General features: G+C 36.5%; 1 protein-coding gene across 1 annotated transcript; it reads left to right on the forward strand.

The window, feature by feature from the left end:
* The first annotated feature begins 375 nt into the window (after positions 1 to 375).
* Positions 376 to 17,891, forward strand: CCDC112 (coiled-coil domain containing 112). Its single transcript, XM_023512726.1, has 9 exons — positions 376 to 491; positions 4,888 to 5,009; positions 7,710 to 7,799; positions 9,034 to 9,109; positions 9,497 to 9,887; positions 14,177 to 14,590; positions 15,942 to 16,037; positions 17,006 to 17,124; positions 17,329 to 17,891. Exons 2-9 carry the CDS (start codon positions 4,961 to 4,963, stop codon positions 17,357 to 17,359), a joined length of 1,266 nt encoding a protein of 421 aa, XP_023368494.1. The 5' UTR covers positions 376 to 491; positions 4,888 to 4,960; the 3' UTR covers positions 17,360 to 17,891.
* Positions 17,892 to 19,230: the final 1,339 nt, after the last annotated feature.

The raw sequence follows: 19,230 nt of genomic DNA on the forward strand, positions 1-19,230 counted from the left end.
ACGCAGCTCCTGTCACATCAGAGGGCTCAACCCATGTTTGTTTGTTAGATAACTGACCGACTGAATTATTCTGCAGGCAATCTCTGGACATCTCTCTGCATATAGATTGAGATTGAATTCTCACTGCATTTCTTAGTTTAGTTTTTTAAGATAGCGTTTGTTTTACAGTTTTGATTAGGCTTTCTTTGTGTGTTAGAAGGCACATTTCTTTCACAAAGTGTGTTCTTAAAAATTAAGTAAGATTGGCTGCCCAGTTATCCTCCAGTAAACTCCACTACTGACATTTTATCTCTCTGAAAAAAAATTCCACGTTCATCACTTTATTGTTTTCATTATTGGTGATAAGTTCCTTTTTTCTTCTCTATGCAGAGTGACGGCTGTTTTAGTACTTCAGGTGGAATTCGTTCTTTTCAGCTTCAAAATTGGAAGCAGAAAGTTAATCGAACTAAGAAAGCAGAATTCATACGCACAGCAGAAAAGTTGAAAAATCAGTAAGTATCAGAACATTATCTACAAGTAATATTACTAGCCATTATATATGGACAATATACAATTCTATTCTACCCTACCACATTAAGTTACAAAATTCTAGTCATTATCTTGTCAGATATAGAGAAGGTGGGGTGTGAAATGGACAAGCGAGGATAGCTATTTAATATGAACTTACAAGTAGAGTTATTTCAATTTTATTTATTTTAACCATTTTGAATGTATGTTTCAAGGGAAACATTAGATTTTGTATATCAGATAACAGATTGATTACATATTCATTTGTATGACTTTTTCACTAAAATCAGCGATATTTATTGAATGTCTAGTGTTGTCAGGAGCACTATGATATGATAAATATGAGGAATGATAAAAAGAATTAAAATTCACCTCTATAAAGCACCAACTCTGTACAGTCGACAGCTTTATAAAAACACTGCTTTGAACTTAACACAGAATCAGTTTGCCAGAGAACTCTAGAAAAGGAGTATGTTTTAAGGAATGGTCTGTGGAACAGAATCAGGGGCAGTTCGCTGTTTGGAAATTCTACCAATGAAAAGGTGTCCTTTTTGAATTTCAAAAAGTCATACTGTATTGTAGCTTTTGGAGATTGAATTCTCACTGCATATAAATCATACTTACATCTGGTTTTCCCCAGTTTTATTGAGGTATGACCTACAAAAATTATATATATTTAAAATATACTATGTGATCTTTGAGTGTGTGTATATATGTATATATACATACACATGCATACATTGTGAAATGATTACTACAGTCAAGGTAATCATTGAATAACATATCCATCACCTCACATAGTTACAGTGTGTGTGTGTGTGGTGACCACATTTAAACTCCTTTATTAAGTATTTTCGTTATGCTGAGAGAAATCAGCCAGACACAGAAAGCCAGACGCTGTGTGATCTCACTTACATATGGAATCTAAAAGAAGTTTAACTCATGGAAACAGAAGGGTGGTTGCCAGAAGATTGGGGTAATGTGGTGGGAGTGAGGATGATGAGGAAATATTGGTCAAAAGGTACAAGTTAGTAAGTTATGGGTGGGGTGGGTTAGTTCTAAAGACCTAATGTACAGCATGGCAGCTGTAGTTAATAATAAATTTGAAATTACTAATATGTACATCTTTAATATTTAGAATGTGAGAAAATAACTTTTTTTAATTTCTAAATTGCATTACTCTAGGGTAGAATTAGACTCTAGGTTAGGGGTTCTGGTTTATATTTCTTTCTAGACAGGGTAATGTCCACCAAATGGTTACTGTCCATAGATACAGCCAACCAATGTGTTTGTTTCACATTCTGATCAGGCTTTCTTTGTGTATTTGGAGGCACTGAAGAAACTACTGAACGAATGTTAGAAAAACCCATTGGGGCTGCATGTGGGGGCTCACGCTGTAATCTTTACACTTTAAAACTCGGAGGTAGGAGGTTCACTTGCAGGTAGGAGTTCAAGACCAGCCTGGGCAATATAGTGAGGCCCTGTCTCTACAAAAAATGAAAAATTAGCCAGGCATGGTAGCATGTTCCTGTAGTCCTGTCTACTTGGAAGGCTGAGCTAGGAGGATTATGTGAGCCCAGGAGTTTGAGGCTCTACTGAGCCACTACATTCCAGCCTGAGTGATATAGTAAAATTATCTCAAAAAAAAAAAAAAGCAAAGAAAACCCATTGGAAGAGTATTTCTGTCCAGCAATTCTTACTGAATACAAAGGAAGAAACATAATTGAATTGGTAATACTCTGTTTTATTCTTAGGGTAGATATTATGTACCCATGGTTCTAAAAATCAAAACATGTCAACAGCTACCCAGGAGAAGGTCTGTTTCACTCCTGACCCAGCCACCCAGTTTTTCTTTGCTTAGACAGCCACTGGTGTTAATGCCTTATGTGCCCTCCCACAGATATTTTATGTGTTTGTAAGGATACAGAAATAACGTATTCATAGTTTTCCTTTTTTATATAAATGGTAGCACACTGTATACAGTGCTTAGCATCTTATTTTTTTAGTTTAAGAGTGTATCTTAGATACCAAAGAATTGGTGATTGTGTCAGCATTATGGATATGTAAGTTAAATATCAATAATCTCTAGAGATGCCCACAGAAGTGTGTTGGGGTAAAATTGTATATTGTGGTGGATTTACTTTAAAATGCTAAAGCAGAGAAAAGAAAGAATAAACAAATGAAATGAAGTGGAATTGTTGAATGAGGGTGGTATGAGGGGCAGATCATGTGAGTATGTGAGAGGGATCAATTTCCCATTCTCTCCTTACGGATACATTTAACATTTCATACAAGAACTTTGTTACCAAAAGCAGAGTGGCTTTGGAGATCTTTCCCTGCCAGTACATAGAACGTAGTCCCCCTGCATCAGATTCTAGTGTATGCATATAACATGGTATATTAACCCACCTTAAACAGATGACTATTTAGGTAACACTCAATCTTTTGTTGTAACCAAGCATTGCTACAATTAATTGCACTGTTCACATAGGTCCGAATTATTTTGCCCAACATGTGAGTATATATATCTTTGGTATAAATTCCTAGAAGAAAATGCTGGGACAAAGGTATGTGAATTTGCAAATGAAGTAAATGTTGCTCCGTTGCCCTCCATAGGCTATTTACAGTTCCACCAACAATGTATGAAGTAACCTGCTGCCTCACAGTTTGATCACCAGAACATATTATTTAAACTTGAGGGTTTTTTCCAATCTGATAGCTGTACAGTGTTACTCCAGTCTAGTTTTGATCTGCGGTTCCCCAGTCATGAGTGAGGTTGAGCCTGTTTTCATACGTTTGGCATTTTTTTCCTACTAGTACATTTTGAATGTCTTTATAGGTTAATATTTCTAATGTGAAAATCATGACATACAGCTTACTGTCATAGCATATTCTATGTCTATGGAAAACATTGCTATTTGATCACTGTAATTTCACCCACTCTAACCAGAGCCTAAGTGGACTTCCCAGTTGACTCACAACCTCCCGGGAACCGCCCTCAATCCATTAGAGCTGCCCGGTAGGCTGAAATCTATTTGACATTTCTGTTGTACCCCTTGATTCCTCTCACTAACGACACAAGCTCCCTTAGCCTTTGAGGCAGCCTGGTAGGGCTGGGGACAGTCTTATCTGGTTACCCCAGAGTGCCTTACAGATACTAAATTTTTCTCTATGTGTGGCAAAGTGAAAAAAATTGGGAAACTCTACCTTAGTTGCCTCTCAGGTTGTGTGAAATTAAGCTGGTGGCCAGAGATGCTCTACTATTTATTAAATCCAGGGTCATGGAGAAAAACTGGTATTAATTTCTACTTTCTGAGAGGTAGAAGACCAAGCGTTGAGAAAATTAATTTCTTTGCCCAGCCAAAAAAGTGCCTTGATAGTATTTTGTTTTCTTTTGTTTTAACCCAGAGCTTATGGGTAGATGGGCTAAATCCAAGGAGCAAAGTTGAGATGAAAGAAGCGTAGAAGAAAATGTAGACAATATCCCTTAAACATACTGAATTTCCTGTCTTTGGACCGATTGCCTCTCAAAGATTGATTTTATTAATAACATTAATAACTTGCATTTCCACAGTATGTTTTTACTGTGCAAAGAGCCATCACCTGTATAATCTCTGATGTTAATAACAGCCATTTGTATTGGAGAACTGTTATTTTTCATATTTTAGGGATGAGGAGGTCCACACCGGGAGAGGTGAGACATCTTGGCTAAGGCTACAGAGTTAATTGTGTCTACTCCCGAAAGCAGTCATCAGCAGTGTGGCCATTCTCAGGCCCCAGGGAGATGGGGTTGGAATCAATAGCAGAAGACTTATGTATTTTCAAAGCAAGTTCATATCCACATTTTCTGAAATTTATAATTTAAATAATGGTTCAAATTATAGTTGATTTTAGTGGAACTTAACTCTTCCCTAACTACTCTTCTGATGAACTACTCTTCTGATTTCAACTCCCTAGCTTTCTTTTTTTTTTTTTGAGACAGAGCCTCAAGCTATTCCCCTGGGTAGAGTGCCATGGCATCACAGCTCACAGCAACCTCCAACTCCTGGGCTCAAGCAAGTCTCCTGCCTCTGCCTCCCAAGTAGCTGGGACCACAGGCACCTGCCACAATGCCTGGCTATCTTTGGTTGCAGCCATCATTGTTGTTTGGTGGGCCGGGGCTGAATTTGAACCCGCCACTTTAGGTGTATGTGGCTGGCGCCCCAGCCACTTGAGCCACAGGCGCCAAGCCGACTCCTTAGCTTTCAATTAAAGTAATTATCTTTTATTTCTTAGGTGAATTAATCCAAATATAAAGTACTTATTATGAGTGCCTTCTTATTTTAAACAACTACAAATATATTTAAATCATATTTATACCATTTGTTTCTTTTCCTAAAGAGTTATTAACATAGAAAAAGACAAACACAGTCATTTCTACAACCAAAAAGGTGACTTCAGAATTGAGCATAGTATGCTGGAAGAATTGGAAAATAAATTGATTAACAGCAGGAAAACAGAAAGTAAGTTGAGTTCACGATGAACTAAGTGCTGTTGAGTGATGTAAGTTGCAGTTTTGCCCTGTGCTTTGTTTTTGTGCATTGACTGTGTTATATTCTCTCTATCAAGATATTTTAGTTGGTGGTAAATTTGTATTTTAGGGACATGTATTTATTCTTTCAGATCACTTTCAAGTCATCCTAACTGGATTGTTTTCTATTCATATTTTCTCCAGTTTAATAAGAAAGAGACTTTTGATTTTTTTTGGTTGACTAACCAGTAAATGCTATTAACAGTCCTTAAAATAGAGCCTCATTGATTTCTGGGCTATCTTATCTCATCACTCTGGCATTGTTGACTACGCTCTGGACTCAGTAGACTTCAGTAGATTCAGAACCTATAGTCAGTAGGTGTCTGAAGTGACCAAGTCACATAATAGCATAAGCTTGAGTTTGCTTGTTAGCCCTCTAACACCTATTATTTCTACCTCAGGAGAGCTGTCCTGTGCGTCTGATGAGATAATATGTTACTGTTAAAAAGTGCTAATAGATTGTAGAGTGAATATGTTGTTTGTTATCAATACTAATTACTGTCAACAGTGTGCTAAATGGTAAGCTTAGTGAATTCTATGAGAATACCTTGTTTCATTGTAGAGTCAGATTGTGCATGTTGTAAAATCCTAGTTATAATAAAGAAGATACTTAGCATTACTTAACAGAAAAATAATATACCTAAAATATTAAGGCTTGTTAGGTAGAGATTAGACTGTTTATGGTACGCCCTTGTCACCAATTAAAATAAATTCCTAATAATTTTTTCCTTTCAGAATATAAGATTAGAAAGTCATCTTTTGTCAGGTAGTAAGTAGCAAGAATCATTTCCCCTCTTCTGTTGGAATAACAGCAGATCTTTATATAAACACCAGGTTTGAAGTTTTCTCTTCTCTTTGATTCTTAGAGAAATCTAGATGTCCCTGATTTAATATTGCTTAATTGCCTTTAGTTCTTCTGTAGACAACTGGGAGGCGGCTCTTCCTTGCAGTCGTGCCATTAAGTAGAGAATCCCATGTTGTGCTTGATTTTTAGATTGCTTGATTTTCCCTTTTCAAGGGGACTTTATTTGACCTTTTTATCTCCCTTCATTCTACAGTTTTGCCTTTCTTTAATAATACTTCACGCCTTATCCAGAAGAGGAAAGATTGCATTGTTTTAGCATAAAGATGTGGTATATCCCCTTTACATATCACAGCTCAGAAGTAGTAAATTCATATTTATTACCTAAAGTATCATGCCTCAGTTTTAGCCTGATTTATGCATTTATGGTTTTTCTAAACAGAGTGTATGTTCCAAATGAATAAATAAAATGAAAAGATTATCTGTCCTACAGTAATCCTGCTGTAGCTGATCAATGAAGTAAAAATAAAACAATAAAAAAACTCTGGTAATTCCTCAGCTTTGCTAAAGGAGTTTCTTGACCTACAATTCTAGCAGTGAACAAGATACTTTAAAGTTTCTACTTTTATGGAACTCTTGAGTTTTAATTTAAAAAAGCAGAACCAGTCAAAGTCAGATATACATATTCAGAGGTTTACTTTTGATATTAGCACTGGCTGCAACCCTATAGGTAAACTTTTTAAAAAATAGAGTACAACCTCCCTTGTTGACCACCTCCTTAAGTTGGACTAATTTTCGTAGACCGGACAAACACCACATGGATGGATCAGTATAGTAGGACTAGTTCCTTATGTTGACCACCTCTGTATGTTGGCCAGTTTGTTACAGTCCTCGGGGTGGTCACCTTAGAGAGGTTCTGCTGTCATTACTCTGAAGGACTTTTGGACGGAGCCTTAGGTTAGTGCTTCGTGCTCATTTGTGGAAAAGCTGCAAAAACAAAAAAGAGAAAGGTGCATAAAGTACTCAAAGATGATAAAATGCTACTGCTACTATTACATGCATGTACGTACATATATGAGTATGTGTGATATCAGCTTAGTAAGTTAAACAAATATTAAAGGAAGATTATCACTTCAGAAAAAAATAGGAAAAAAGAATCTGTTCTTCCCGCTGCCGATAAAGACCATCTAAAAATGTCTTTGAGATGCTCATCTGTATTTCGCACCTTTCTCGTGGGACTAGCGCTTTACTCCGGGCTGTGCTTTGGTCGAGTGTGGCCTGTGGCACAGATGCCACTGAGTGGTGCTTGACAGTGGTGCCAGAGGGTATCGCCTGACCCTCTCTTAGACGATGTGTTGGAGGAAGTTAATCCTCAATAGGAATGTGTCAGTAGTCATAGAATTAAATAGTTAGACAGTTTTAATATTCCCACAATAGAATTAAGATCAAATTCTATTTCCATACATTATAACAAATTAAGAAGAAAAGAAACACTGATCAAGAACAAAACAGACTATGCCTAAACTGCTAATCTATGCATTTAAAACAATGTCTAATAATTCCCGCAGAGGAAATAAAAAGGCTTTTCCTTGGCACAGAATCTTTACTAAGATTTAACCCACTGTGCTGTTAAATATTGGAGGAAATCGAGAGATGCTTTATTTGGAGCAAGGGTACTTGCTCAGGTTGTTTTGAAGTCACCACATTTTGCTCTTTAGTTGTTGTTGGCTATCTTTTGCTGATTGTGATCAGTCTTATGTGTAGAACTCTGAGTTGTAACCACATTTGTCATAGAATTATGTTAAAAGTACATACTTCTTCCTTAAATAGGAGCAAAAATCCAGCAACAGTTGGCCAAAATACATAATAATGTAAAGAAACTTCAGCATCAGTTAAAAGATGTGAAGCCTACACCTGACTGTGAGTAAAGTTAAATGTTACAGCCTTTGTTACGTATTAATATTTTCTACTTGGCACTAATAAGAGTTAAACTCCACTTTATTAGACAGGGCTTAATAAGGATACCTTGGACAGCTGTCATATCTGTCATTTATGTGACATTTTTTTCTTACCGTCAACGTGCTGTCAGATCTTCACCAAGTGTAAGGTAGGCAGAGCAGATGCAAGTGTCATTTGCGAAATGGAAAATCTGTACAGAAAGGTTCAGGTGCAACTCATTAAGGAGGAAAAGACTTAATTCCCTGACTCCTAGCCCAGTGCTTTTCCTGTCATTTGCTTTTTGAAATATGTAATTACCTTCAAAAAGCAATTCTAATCAGGTTAGACTGATGTGGAGAAAATGCTGGTTTAGGGGAATAAAATCCCAAATTTTATGCCTACCTCCTTGATTACACCAACATTCATTACTGGAGGATCGAAGCAGTAAAGTGAACTGCTGAAGATGTGTGGACTTTGGGTTCAGGTGAATGAGTCAGACGCTTTGCCACTTGGTAGTTAGGCGTTTTTAGGTGAGTTACTTGATCTCTCTGAGGTTTTGTTTCCTCAGCTTTAAAATGGAGATAATGTAGGACCTATTTTATCGAGTTCTTGAGATGAAGTGCAGCAATGTGTGTAAAGTAGCATTTGTGCAGTGCTCCTAACACAGCACTAAAAGTGATGAGTAATATGTTCTTCATAAAATCAAAACATGAAATACTAGAAGATAATATAGGCTAATATTTTAAATAATAATAGTGTATTTTATAAGAATAACAAATAAATGGATTAGGGTAGATTTAGACAATGAAATACCATGTGTAGGCATAAAAGGAATGAGATAGACCTATATAACTCCATATAGATACATAGATAGGAAAAGTGAACCACAACATTTTTGACCGTATCTTGTTAAATAAAAACTACAAGTCATAAAACAGTATGTTTAGTATGAAACTTTTTTTATATAAAATAATAATGATGATATGGTACATAGGAAAAAGTGTCATCGGAAAAAAATAATCATAATACACTTTTGAGTACCATCTTCTTATTTCTTAAGGCTAAGAAATGTTTTAAAACTAGTGGAACATTTTACTATGTTTCTTATTTTCTAACTCTCAGCCATACCAATATGTGACATAAAATAATTTTTCCATTTTCTTTTTATTTTATTGCTGGGGACTCATTGAAGGATCTTTTTGTTTGTTTTTTACAGTTGTTGAGAAGCTCAGAGAAATGATGGAAGAAATTGAAAATGCAATTAACACTTTTAAAGAAGAGCAGAGGTTGATGTATGTTTTAAACTCATTTTAAATAAAATTATTAACTTATTTTTTAGTAACTTTTTACTAGGCTGTTGTATAAGAAAGCATTTTGTTATGTATTGAAGGAGTCTTGCACAAAAATACTATAATACCTCTTTTCTTTTGTTTTAGGGTTTGGTGGTTTTTCATGTTTAAAGTAAATTTTCGTTCATATGTAGGTCCTATAAAATCCCAAATAAGAATGTGAAAGATTGTTTATTGTCTCCAGGGAAGCTCTATTAACATTTATAAATGCTAAAAATGTTAAGTGGAAATGATGTGAAGAGTCAGGTATAATTACATTTGAGGGCCAACGAAGGATGAATATGGATTACTTGGTGCCTTCTTATTCAGACTTTATTTTTTAAATTTTAGATATGAAGAGCTTATTAAAGAAGAGAAAACAACTAACAATGAGCTGAGTGCCATATCAAGAAAAATTGACTCATGGGCTTTGGGTAATTCAGAAACCGAAAAAGCTTTCAGAGCAATCTCAAGCAAAGTTCCTATAGACAAAGTAACACCAAGTACCCTTCCAGAAGAAATTCTAGATTTTGAAAAATTCCTTCAACAAATAGGAGGGCGACAAGGGGGCTGGGATGATTATGACCACCAGAACTTTGTAAAGGTGAGAAACAAACATAAAGGGAAGCCGACATTTATGGAAGAAGTTCTAGAACACCTTCCTGGAAGAACACAAGATGAAGTTCAACAGCACGAGAAATGGTATCAGAAATTTCTAGCTCTAGAAGAAAGAAAAAAAGAGGTAATAATAGTTATAATAGCTACCACTATATATTTCTATGCACTATGCACCATACTAAACTTTTATCATGTATTAACTTTACAGCAATCCCATGAAGTATGTTTATAATGTTTTACAGGTTTTGTCTTTTTGTTTTGTTTTGAGACTATTATGCACTTTTCCACAGGCTGGAGTAAAGTGGCATCATTACTGCCTGCTTGCAATCTGAAACTCCTGGGTTCAAGCAGCCATCCTGCCTCAGCCTCCCATTTAGCTAGGACTACAAGAGCACACAACCACATCTGGCTAATATTTTTATTTTTTGTAGAGACAAAGTCTCACTTTTTTCTTTTCTTTTTTGAGACAGAATCTCACTTTGTCACCCATGGTAGAGTGCTGTAGCGTCATAGCTCACAGCAACCTCAGACTCTTGAGTTCAAGTGATTTTCTTGTCTCAGCCTCCCAAGTAGCTGGGACTATAGGCATCTGCCACAGTGCCTGGCTATTATTAGACACGTTGTCTCACTGTAACCCAGGCTGGACTCCAGCTCATGACTCATGAGCTCAGGTGATCTGCCCACCTTGGCCTCCCAGATTATACGTGTGAGCCACCACACTTGGCCTCAGAGTCTCACTTTGTTGCTCAAGCTGGTCTCAAACTCCTGGCCTCCCAGAGTTCTAGGATTACAAGCATGAGCCATCGCACCTGGCCTATTCATAATTTTTTTGCCCCTCACCTCATAGAAGATGAAACTGAGACATTGAGAAATTAAGTGGTTTTACCCAACTAGTGGAATTGCAGTTGGGCTTCCTCAAGGTCAGACATTGCTATTCCAACAGATTCCACAGTGGATAATCCAGATCCACTCAGACTTTTGAAAAAAGTCATTTTAGCAATGGATACTTATTTTGAGTAGAAAATTTAGAGGCAATAAGAAAAAATGTTTTGAATATTAGAAGTTTCTTTTTTTTTTTTTTTTTTTTTTTTGAGACGAAGCTTCAAGCTGTCCCCCTGGGTAGAGTGCCATGGCATCACAGCTCACAACAACCTCCAACTCCTGGGCTCAAGCGAGTCTCCTGCCTCAGCCTCCCAAATAGCTGGGACTACAGGTGCCCGCCACAATGCCTGGCCATTTGTTTTTTTGGTTGCAGCCATCATTGTTGTTTGGAGGGCCCGGGCTGGGGATTCGAACCTGCCACCTTAGGTGTATGTGGCTGGCGCCTTAGCCACTTGAGCCACAGGCGCCGAGCCTTTTAGAAGTTTTTGAACTTCAGCCTCATTGCTTATCTTAAAGACTCAAAATTTTGATTACTCTAGAGAAAAAAGTAACTTTTGAAGTAAATGCCTAAAAAGATCCATTTTCATAAAAATATTATTCTGGCTTTGGTTGGTCAGGATTCTCAGCCTTGGCATTGCTAACACACGGGGCTGGATAATTCTTTGTTGTGAGTGCTGTTCTGTGCATTAGTGGGTGGTTAATAGCATCCACTATAAATCTCCTTAATTATGATTATCAGAAATGTCTCCAGATATTGCCAGGTATTTTCTTGGGGGCAATAGCTGAGAACTAAGGGTTTAGATACTAAGTCTAAGTCATTTTTTTGTAGACTTCAGCTATGACTTTAACTTGCTTGGTTTAACAAGAAAAAAGGTATGTCCAGTCAATAGATGATACACTTTAGAAGAATTAAGGAGGTATTAATTCCATGTTTAAATAAAGTTTAAGGGAATAGCTGTGTTTGTTATTGTTGTCACTGTTTTCCCCTCTCTGAAATGAGTTGAATGTAGGGGGATTGGCTTTGGGGGCTTTAAAAAAGTTTCTTGAAACATAGGTAATTTTTAATGGCTGAAAATAACAAGCTATTAAATATTATTTGGGCTTTTTTTCCAGGGTACTGAAAGCATGGGGTTCTCAAAGTGGTACCTAGGCTATCACAATCATCACCACCTGAGACCTTGTTAGAACTTAGCAGGCCCCAGATCTAATTAGATCTCTGGAAGTGGGTGCGCCAATCTGTGCTGTCCCAAGTCCTCTAGGCTATTCTTGGAAGTTGGATAACCACTTCTTGAAGGACAGAGAACAGACACAGTGCTTCTTGTAACAAAAGTAAAGCTCAGAGTGTCTAGCTTGCTCTTCTCATTTCCACTGTCTTTTCTGATATTTGATGATTGATTGGCTATGTGGGTAAGTTAGAAGGGGATGGAAAGTGGAGGTACAATTTACTGAAGTGTACACACTGGAAAAGAGAGAAGTTTGGGGGAAAATATCAGGAATTCAGTTTTTTGTTTTTGTTTTTGTTTTGGAGACAGAGTCTCTAGCTGTCACCCTGGGTAGAGTGGTATGGCGCTTGTCACAGCTCATAACAACCAACTCTTGGGCTTAAGCGAATCTCTTGCCTCAGCCTCCCAGGTAGCTGGGACTACTGGAGCCCACCACAATGCCCAGCTATTTTTTTTTTTTTTTTGGTTGTAATTGTCCTTTGCCAGGCCCAGGCTAGATTTGAACCCACCAGCTCCGGTGTATGTGGCTGGCGCCCTAGCTGCTGAGTACAGGCACTGAGCCGAGGAATTCAGTTTTAAATCTACTGAGTTTAAGATGTTGAATAGGAAATTTACCATTTTTATCTTCTACTTCCTTTAATATATCCCACACTATATGTAAACAAAGACATTTTTCAGACTGCCCTGCTTATCTTGTTTGTACTTTCTGGAACCTCCATTCTTTCTTTCCCTCTCCACTGTAGTTTATCAAAACCTGCCCATATCAGATGTTGCCTCCTTTTGCCCTCCCAAATATAAGTAGTCTCCCTCAGGATTTCACTCCCATTTTGTTTACATGTTTTGTTTTTGAGATAGAGTCTCAAGCTGTCACCCTGGATAGAGTTCCATGGTGCCAGAGCTCATAGCAACCTCCAACTCCGGCTCAAGTGATCCTCTTGCCTCCGTTTTTCTATTTTTAGTAGAGACGGGGACTTGGCTTTTGCTCAGGCTGGTCTCCAACTCGTGAGCTCAAGCAACTCACCCACCTCGGCCTCCCAGAGTGCTAGGATTACAGGCATGAGCCACTGCGCCCAGCCTGTTCACATGGCTTTTGTGATGTACTGTCGCTGTGCCTCACCTACATCAGTGCTGCTTAGACTTGGTCTGTGGACTGATACTGGTTTGCGAAGTGTTACTGGTCTACACTGAAATAGGTGATCGCACCACCATCCAGTAAGCGCACGTTAGCTCAGGTGACTCTTTTCATAGAAAATTTTCCCACTGAAGGAAGCAGTGCATTGATTTACATTCTAGCATGAGTTCCTGATATTTTTGTGGATGAGTCCATTTGGTAGCAGTGTGCTAGATGGGATTTGGTATTGTTGTCATCATCCGTTGTTAATGTCACAGTGCTTTTATACATTATGTGCACATACCATAAGCCTGTATTAAATAAAGAAACACTAAACCCTAAGGCAGTAGTTCTCAACCTTCCTAATGCCACGATGTATTTTCATTATTACAAAGGGGTTGCAACCCACAGGTTGAGAACCGTTGCTAGTAAGGAATGGTGAGGGAATGGTTTTCTGACTTGGGGGGAAAGTAATACAATGAGTGTATCCTAAGTGGCATAGAGAAGATTGCTAGAATTTTAAGTGTTTTTTACATACCTATCGATTATGTTACTGAGCTGTTTTTTATTTTTTATACTTATGAAGCCATGTGGAACAGGCATTAACTCATTTGATCTCCCCAACAACTTCTGTGCAAGAAGTACTGCCTGCCACTTTACACATGAGTAGACAGAGGACAGAGAAGTTTGCCTAGCAAACAGCAAAGCCAAGATTTGTTCCCAAATTGTCGGTTTTCAGTGCAGGTGTTCTCAACCACCCCACTTTAGTTCCTCTTCTGATATTTGACTAACGAGAGATCACTCAGAGAGTATTCTAAGCCTAGAAGGAGAATTTGAAAGCAGAAGTGAAATGATAAGAGGAAAGAGATGTGACCCATGAGGACAAAAGCAGCAGGTGAAGAGGAGGAGCACCTTCGTGAGTTGCGGTGCTTGTGAGCTGGAGATTAGGAGAGAGGAAGACGAAGGCCATAAGAATAACCCATTATTCAGAGTCTTAATAGATACAGTAAGTTTCCTAGAGACAGAAGTTGAAAAAAAATTGCATTGGTTAAAAAGAAAACAAAATAAAACTTAAGCAATCTGGCATTGTGCATCAGTATTGTCTCTAGAAAGATAAAATTGAAGTTGTATTTTAACAACATAGTTTTGGTTATTAAAATTCTTTTTCTCTTGCTATCTTTTTTTTTAATCATTTAGTCAATCCAGAATTGGAAAAGTAAAAAGCAGCAAAAAAGGGAAGAAATTTTCAAGTTAAAGAAAAAGGTGGACAACATACCTCTGCCTTTTCATAATAAACAAGAAAATAATCAAAAGCAAAAAGAAGAACAAAGAAAGAAACAGAAACTGGCAATTGAAGCTTGGAAAAAACAGAAGAGTATGGAAATGTCAATGAAATACACTTCCCAGTTAAAAGAAGAGGAAGAGAGAGAGAAAAAACAGCAGAAAGAGCGCCAACGCCAGTTTAAACTAAAATTATTGCTAGAAAGCTACACCCAGCAGAAGAAGGAACAGGAGGAATTTTTGAGACTTGAAAAGGAGATAAGGGAAAAAGCCAAAAAGGCAGAAAAAAGGAAAACTGCTGCAGATGAAATTTCCAGGTTTCAAGAAAGAGTAAGTAAATCTGTTTCCAAATCATTAAATGCTAAGCACAGAGGCATTGCCTCCAGATTGAGTCCAGCAGAAACGGACGCTGCTTGTCTGTTGCACCTACACACAGTGTTAGCGTGCCGCAGAGAGTAACCCCGGCTCCTGATTTCTAGTAGGTTAGAGTCTGATGGGAAAGGTCCCTGGAGGTAGCAGATTTCACTGTATTGTGGTAAATAGTGTGGTGACTGAGGTACGGGCAGAGTACTTTAGGAGTACTTTAGTTATATAGGGAGGGATGCTGACCACAGCTTTGAGGGTCAGAGAGAAGGTAACACTTGAGAGTCTTGAAGGAGAAAAGGGAAGGAAAGAGGATTTCCTTCTTAGCACAGGGAACAGTATGGAAGAGCATAACAGTGTGGACTGTGGGGGAAATGATAACCATTCCAGTATTCTCAAGGCAGTAATCAAGGGGGAGACAGAAACCAGCAGCTAATAAGGCTGGAAAAGGAAAGGTAGCCAGCAGCAAGGCCAAATGTCTTTCCTGCCAGACTGGCTGGCTCTACCTTCCAGGTGGTTTGCTGATTTGTTCATCTCTCCACCATAGTGTAGGCTCCATGAGGACGGAGTTTGTGTTTTTTCATCCTTGTACCCTCGAGTCAGGTGCATCATAGGGTAGTGAAGGAATCAAGGTTATTGCTGGGTCACTGGATTATAGGTGATTTTTAAACAAATTTATACAAGAAACATACTAATAAAGACAAGTGGAATCCATCCAAAAAGTATTAAGCAAAATAAGGAAGGAGACTTTAATGTGAAAAAGGATACAAATGAGGTATAATTTTTATGAATATATAAACTGTTAAGATCGTTGTATGCATCAAAAGATATAGCAGCAACTTCTGTAAAGCAAAAAATTAGGTATCAAGACAAATAATAGACAAAACCACATTAATAATGGAAGTTTTAGTTCATTTCTTTCAGTCCATATATAAAAATCTTAGTAAATAACAAAATAGCTAATGCCTCCTCACTTTCCCAAAAAGATAAACAGGGCACTTAATAAAAGACTTAGAAAAAAGAAACCCATAAAACAGAAAATGTAAAATAGTAAAATGTGAAACCAGACATATCTGTATTGGTGAGTGAAAATGGGCTTAACTCACCCATTAAAAGAAAAGGAGTTTCAGATTGAACTTTAAAATAATAGATACATTATTGATACATTTATGTTCAGGGAAAATAAAGGTCCTAGCCTTTGTTATAAAGGGCTAATATTGAAGGAGTATTCATAATTAAGGTAATTTAATTTGTTTTCACTTGCAAACAACTAAACTTTGAAACAAAGTTTTAATTAATTTTATTTTCTCTTTTTTAGGATTTACATAAACTTGAATTGAAAATTCTAGACAGACAGGCAAAGGAAGATGAAAAGGCAGAAAAACAAAAACGACTGGCAAAATTAAAAGAAAAGGTATTCTGTACTGAGATTAATTTATTGTTATTTCCCCAATTCCTTGATAAGCAGGTACACTAATTATTTCTGTAGTATATACTTTAAGCTTTATATTTCCTTACATAGTAGCATAACTTAGCTAATAAAAGTAATTATCATTTGAATTCTACCTTTTTAAAGTAACTATTGTTTGAATTCTGCCTTTTTTCTTTACTCTGAATTATTTCTTTCTCTTCCTACTTGTCCCTCTTTTCATTCTTTCTATATGAATATTTTAGACCTATGGCAGCTATGAGCATTGTGTAATCTTACTAGTAATATTCAGAATGAAATTGGTGACCTTGGTGGATAAAGCAGAAAACTTCCTGGTGGCTACTTCACTAAATTTATTACCTAGCGGCATCACTGTTGTGTTTAGCTGTATTGTTTCTCCTATAATAGAAATAGAAGTAAAATAATAGAACTAGAAAAATAAATGAAATAACAGTTTATGAATAGATTGATGTAATCCAAATTTTATTTTAGCCACATGAGCCCAATTAGAAGTTTACTGAAGAGGTTATTAACAATTTTATTACTGTTTTGCTACCATCGACTGTGTTTTTAAAAAATGCTTTCTTTTTTTTTTTAGTACTCTCTTTTGCTAAGGATATTTCTTGCTTACTAGTCCAAAAACTTAGTTCAGGCTTTGCGCCTATAGCTCAATGAGTTGGGCAATGGCCATCTGAAGCTGGTGGGTTCCAGCCCGGCCCGGGCCTGCTAAACAACGACAGGGCGTTGTGGCTGGTGCTTGTGGTCCTAGCTACTCAGAAGGCTGAGGCAGGAGAATCACTTGAGCCCCCAAGATTTTGAGGTTGCTGTGAGCTGTGACACCATGGCACTCTACTGAGGGCGACATAGTAAGACTCTATCTCCAAAAAAAACAAAAGAAAAAACCAAACGTAGTTCATATAAATTAACTGGCACTATTTTGCTTCTGATTACAGGTTGAAAACAATGTTAGTAGAGACCCTTCTAGGCTTTACAAACCTACCAAAGGTTGGGAAGAACGAACCAAAAAAATAGGACCAACGGGCTCTGGGCCACTTCTACACATCCCACATAGGTAAAAAAGACTTAGATGTTCACTTAATAATAATAATTTAATATCTTTGTGTTTATATTTTCTGTAATTCCCATATGTATTTTATAGTAATATGTTGATAATGCAAGTGTATATACATTTTTAAAGTTATACATTTATTTTTTTTAATAAGTTTTTTAAATTTTTTCCTATATATTTATAATTGCTGGGTTTTTTTCTCCATAGGGCTATTCCAACCTGGAGACAAGGAATATAGAGAAGAATATGAGATAATGAAATTGCTATTCAGTTGATGAGAATGTTAGCATATTCAGTTATACCAGGAGACAGTCACTGACCATTTTCTTTAAACATCACTAGCCTGGAGTGATTGATTATTGTGCTGTGATTGAATCGAGAGGTATTACGTTTTGTGAGGCTTTGTCATTAGTATTTCCTGTTTCTACTAAGAAGGCATATAATTTATGTATGTTGGCCTGTTGTTGATGTAAAAGCTATTTAAATAAGTTTATGTTACAAATATTTGATTTAAATACTCAAAACATTTCTAAGGTAGTTTGCTTTTGTGGTGGCATAGCAAAGTAAATTGGGACAATCATAGAATGACATTTTTTTAAAACAAAATTTTGTAACTTTTATAAATCGGAGGTAAATTAGCTTGAGTAACAAATGTTAAGTGGGTTTTTTTTTTTTTTTAGAGATACAAAATGTTAGTACTTTTTCTAAGTTGAACAAATTAGTGGTTTGTCAGTCATTAATTTTTGTGTAATAAATATTTTGTATTTGTTTGAAGCATGCTTTGGTTTATGTAGAGAATATTTTACAAAGATAACCTCGTATCTCATAGACTCTAATTAATTGTATTTATTGATACAGTCTTTTTAGTTTCCTTCAGCCTTTCTGGACTTCACACATTTATAAAATCTTTGTGTCCTTTACATCCTCCTGACTAATGCAGTTGACTTTTCTGTTTCTGTTTGCCTCAGAGTAGGAGAATTCTTTGTTCTGAAACACCATCTGAAATAAGCTGGCTTTAGAATACTATGATTTCTCTTGAAGGCATTTAAAGTGTTTTAAAATTGCTGGACTAGTATTTTTGGTCAAAAGTTAAGTTTTAAAACTTGTACATAAAAACACAATTTAACTTAATTCATTTCAACTTTTCATATTATAAAATCTTAGTCTCTAACCTTAGTTCCCATTTTATGGGAAAGTTACCATATACATAAAAATGTAGGAAACTTGTTTCTTACAACTTTCAGAGTATCTTTAGTTATAATTTGATATATTCAGTTAAATGACTCAGAAATTTACTATGAGTAGTGGTCAAAACCTTTTATTTCACAGGTAAATTTCAAAGTAGTTGGCTTCAAAATTTTGGAAAATGAATTCTCATGGTACAGTTTATTGGTGCAGAATGAGAAAATTGACATTTTAAAAAAAAAACTTAGGAATGCTTATTTTAGATTGCTTATTCTCCATAGCCTTTTTAAAATAGTGATTTGAAGCAGTTTAGAAATAAAATATAGGACAAAGGAATTTAAAATTCATACTGAACAGCTACAAGTCACAGAAAAATAAATGTCTTTTGTATGTTGCTTTTTGTTGCACATAAACACAGCTTTCATTTCCTATGCCTACAGCACCTAAGGTAGGACTTCTGGGTGATACTATTATGCCTTTTTATTTGGGGTTTTGTTTTCTTTTTTAATAAAGGGAAGTATAGAAGTTCCTGTGAAGAAGTCAGTCTTACTGAATCGGAAATAAATGAGGAATTTATTTTATGGTTCCTCTATGTAGAATAAACATAATTGATAATGTCTTTAGTTACAAGTTCATAGAGGTGATGTAAATAAACATTTCTTATACTGCTTTAAAAAGTACATTAATAAGAAATTTAGGGGAACGCTAAAGAATTGTTACGGAATGCCTATAATTTCAGGGTCACTTTTTTTTTTTTGAGACAGAGTCTCACTTGGTTACCTTTGGTAAAGTGCTGTGGTGTCTTAGCTCACAGCAACCTCAAACTCTTGGGTCCAAGTGATCCTCTTACCTCAGTCTTCCAAGCAGGTGGGACTACAGGTGCCTGCCACAATGCTCGGCTATTTTTTAGAGATGGGGTCTCGT

The sequence above is a fragment of the Otolemur garnettii genome, unplaced genomic scaffold (assembly GCF_000181295.1).
Source record: "Otolemur garnettii isolate 467f Iridium unplaced genomic scaffold, OtoGar3 scaffold00030, whole genome shotgun sequence".
Lineage (NCBI taxonomy): Eukaryota > Metazoa > Chordata > Mammalia > Primates > Galagidae > Otolemur > Otolemur garnettii.

What these genes read in the sequence shown, in the direction of transcription:
- CCDC112 (XM_023512726.1), top strand. Translation starts at nt 4,961, where the DNA reads ATGCTGGAAGAATTGGAAAATAAATTGATTAACAGCAGGAAAACAGAA. An exon ending in AAAGAAGAGCAGAGGTTGAT is followed by an intron (nt 9,110 to 9,496) that starts GTATGTTTTAAA and finishes TTTAAATTTTAG; the next exon opens with ATATGAAGAGCTTATTAAAG. An exon ending in TAGAAGAAAGAAAAAAAGAG is followed by an intron (nt 9,888 to 14,176) that starts GTAATAATAGTT and finishes TTAATCATTTAG; the next exon opens with TCAATCCAGAATTGGAAAAG.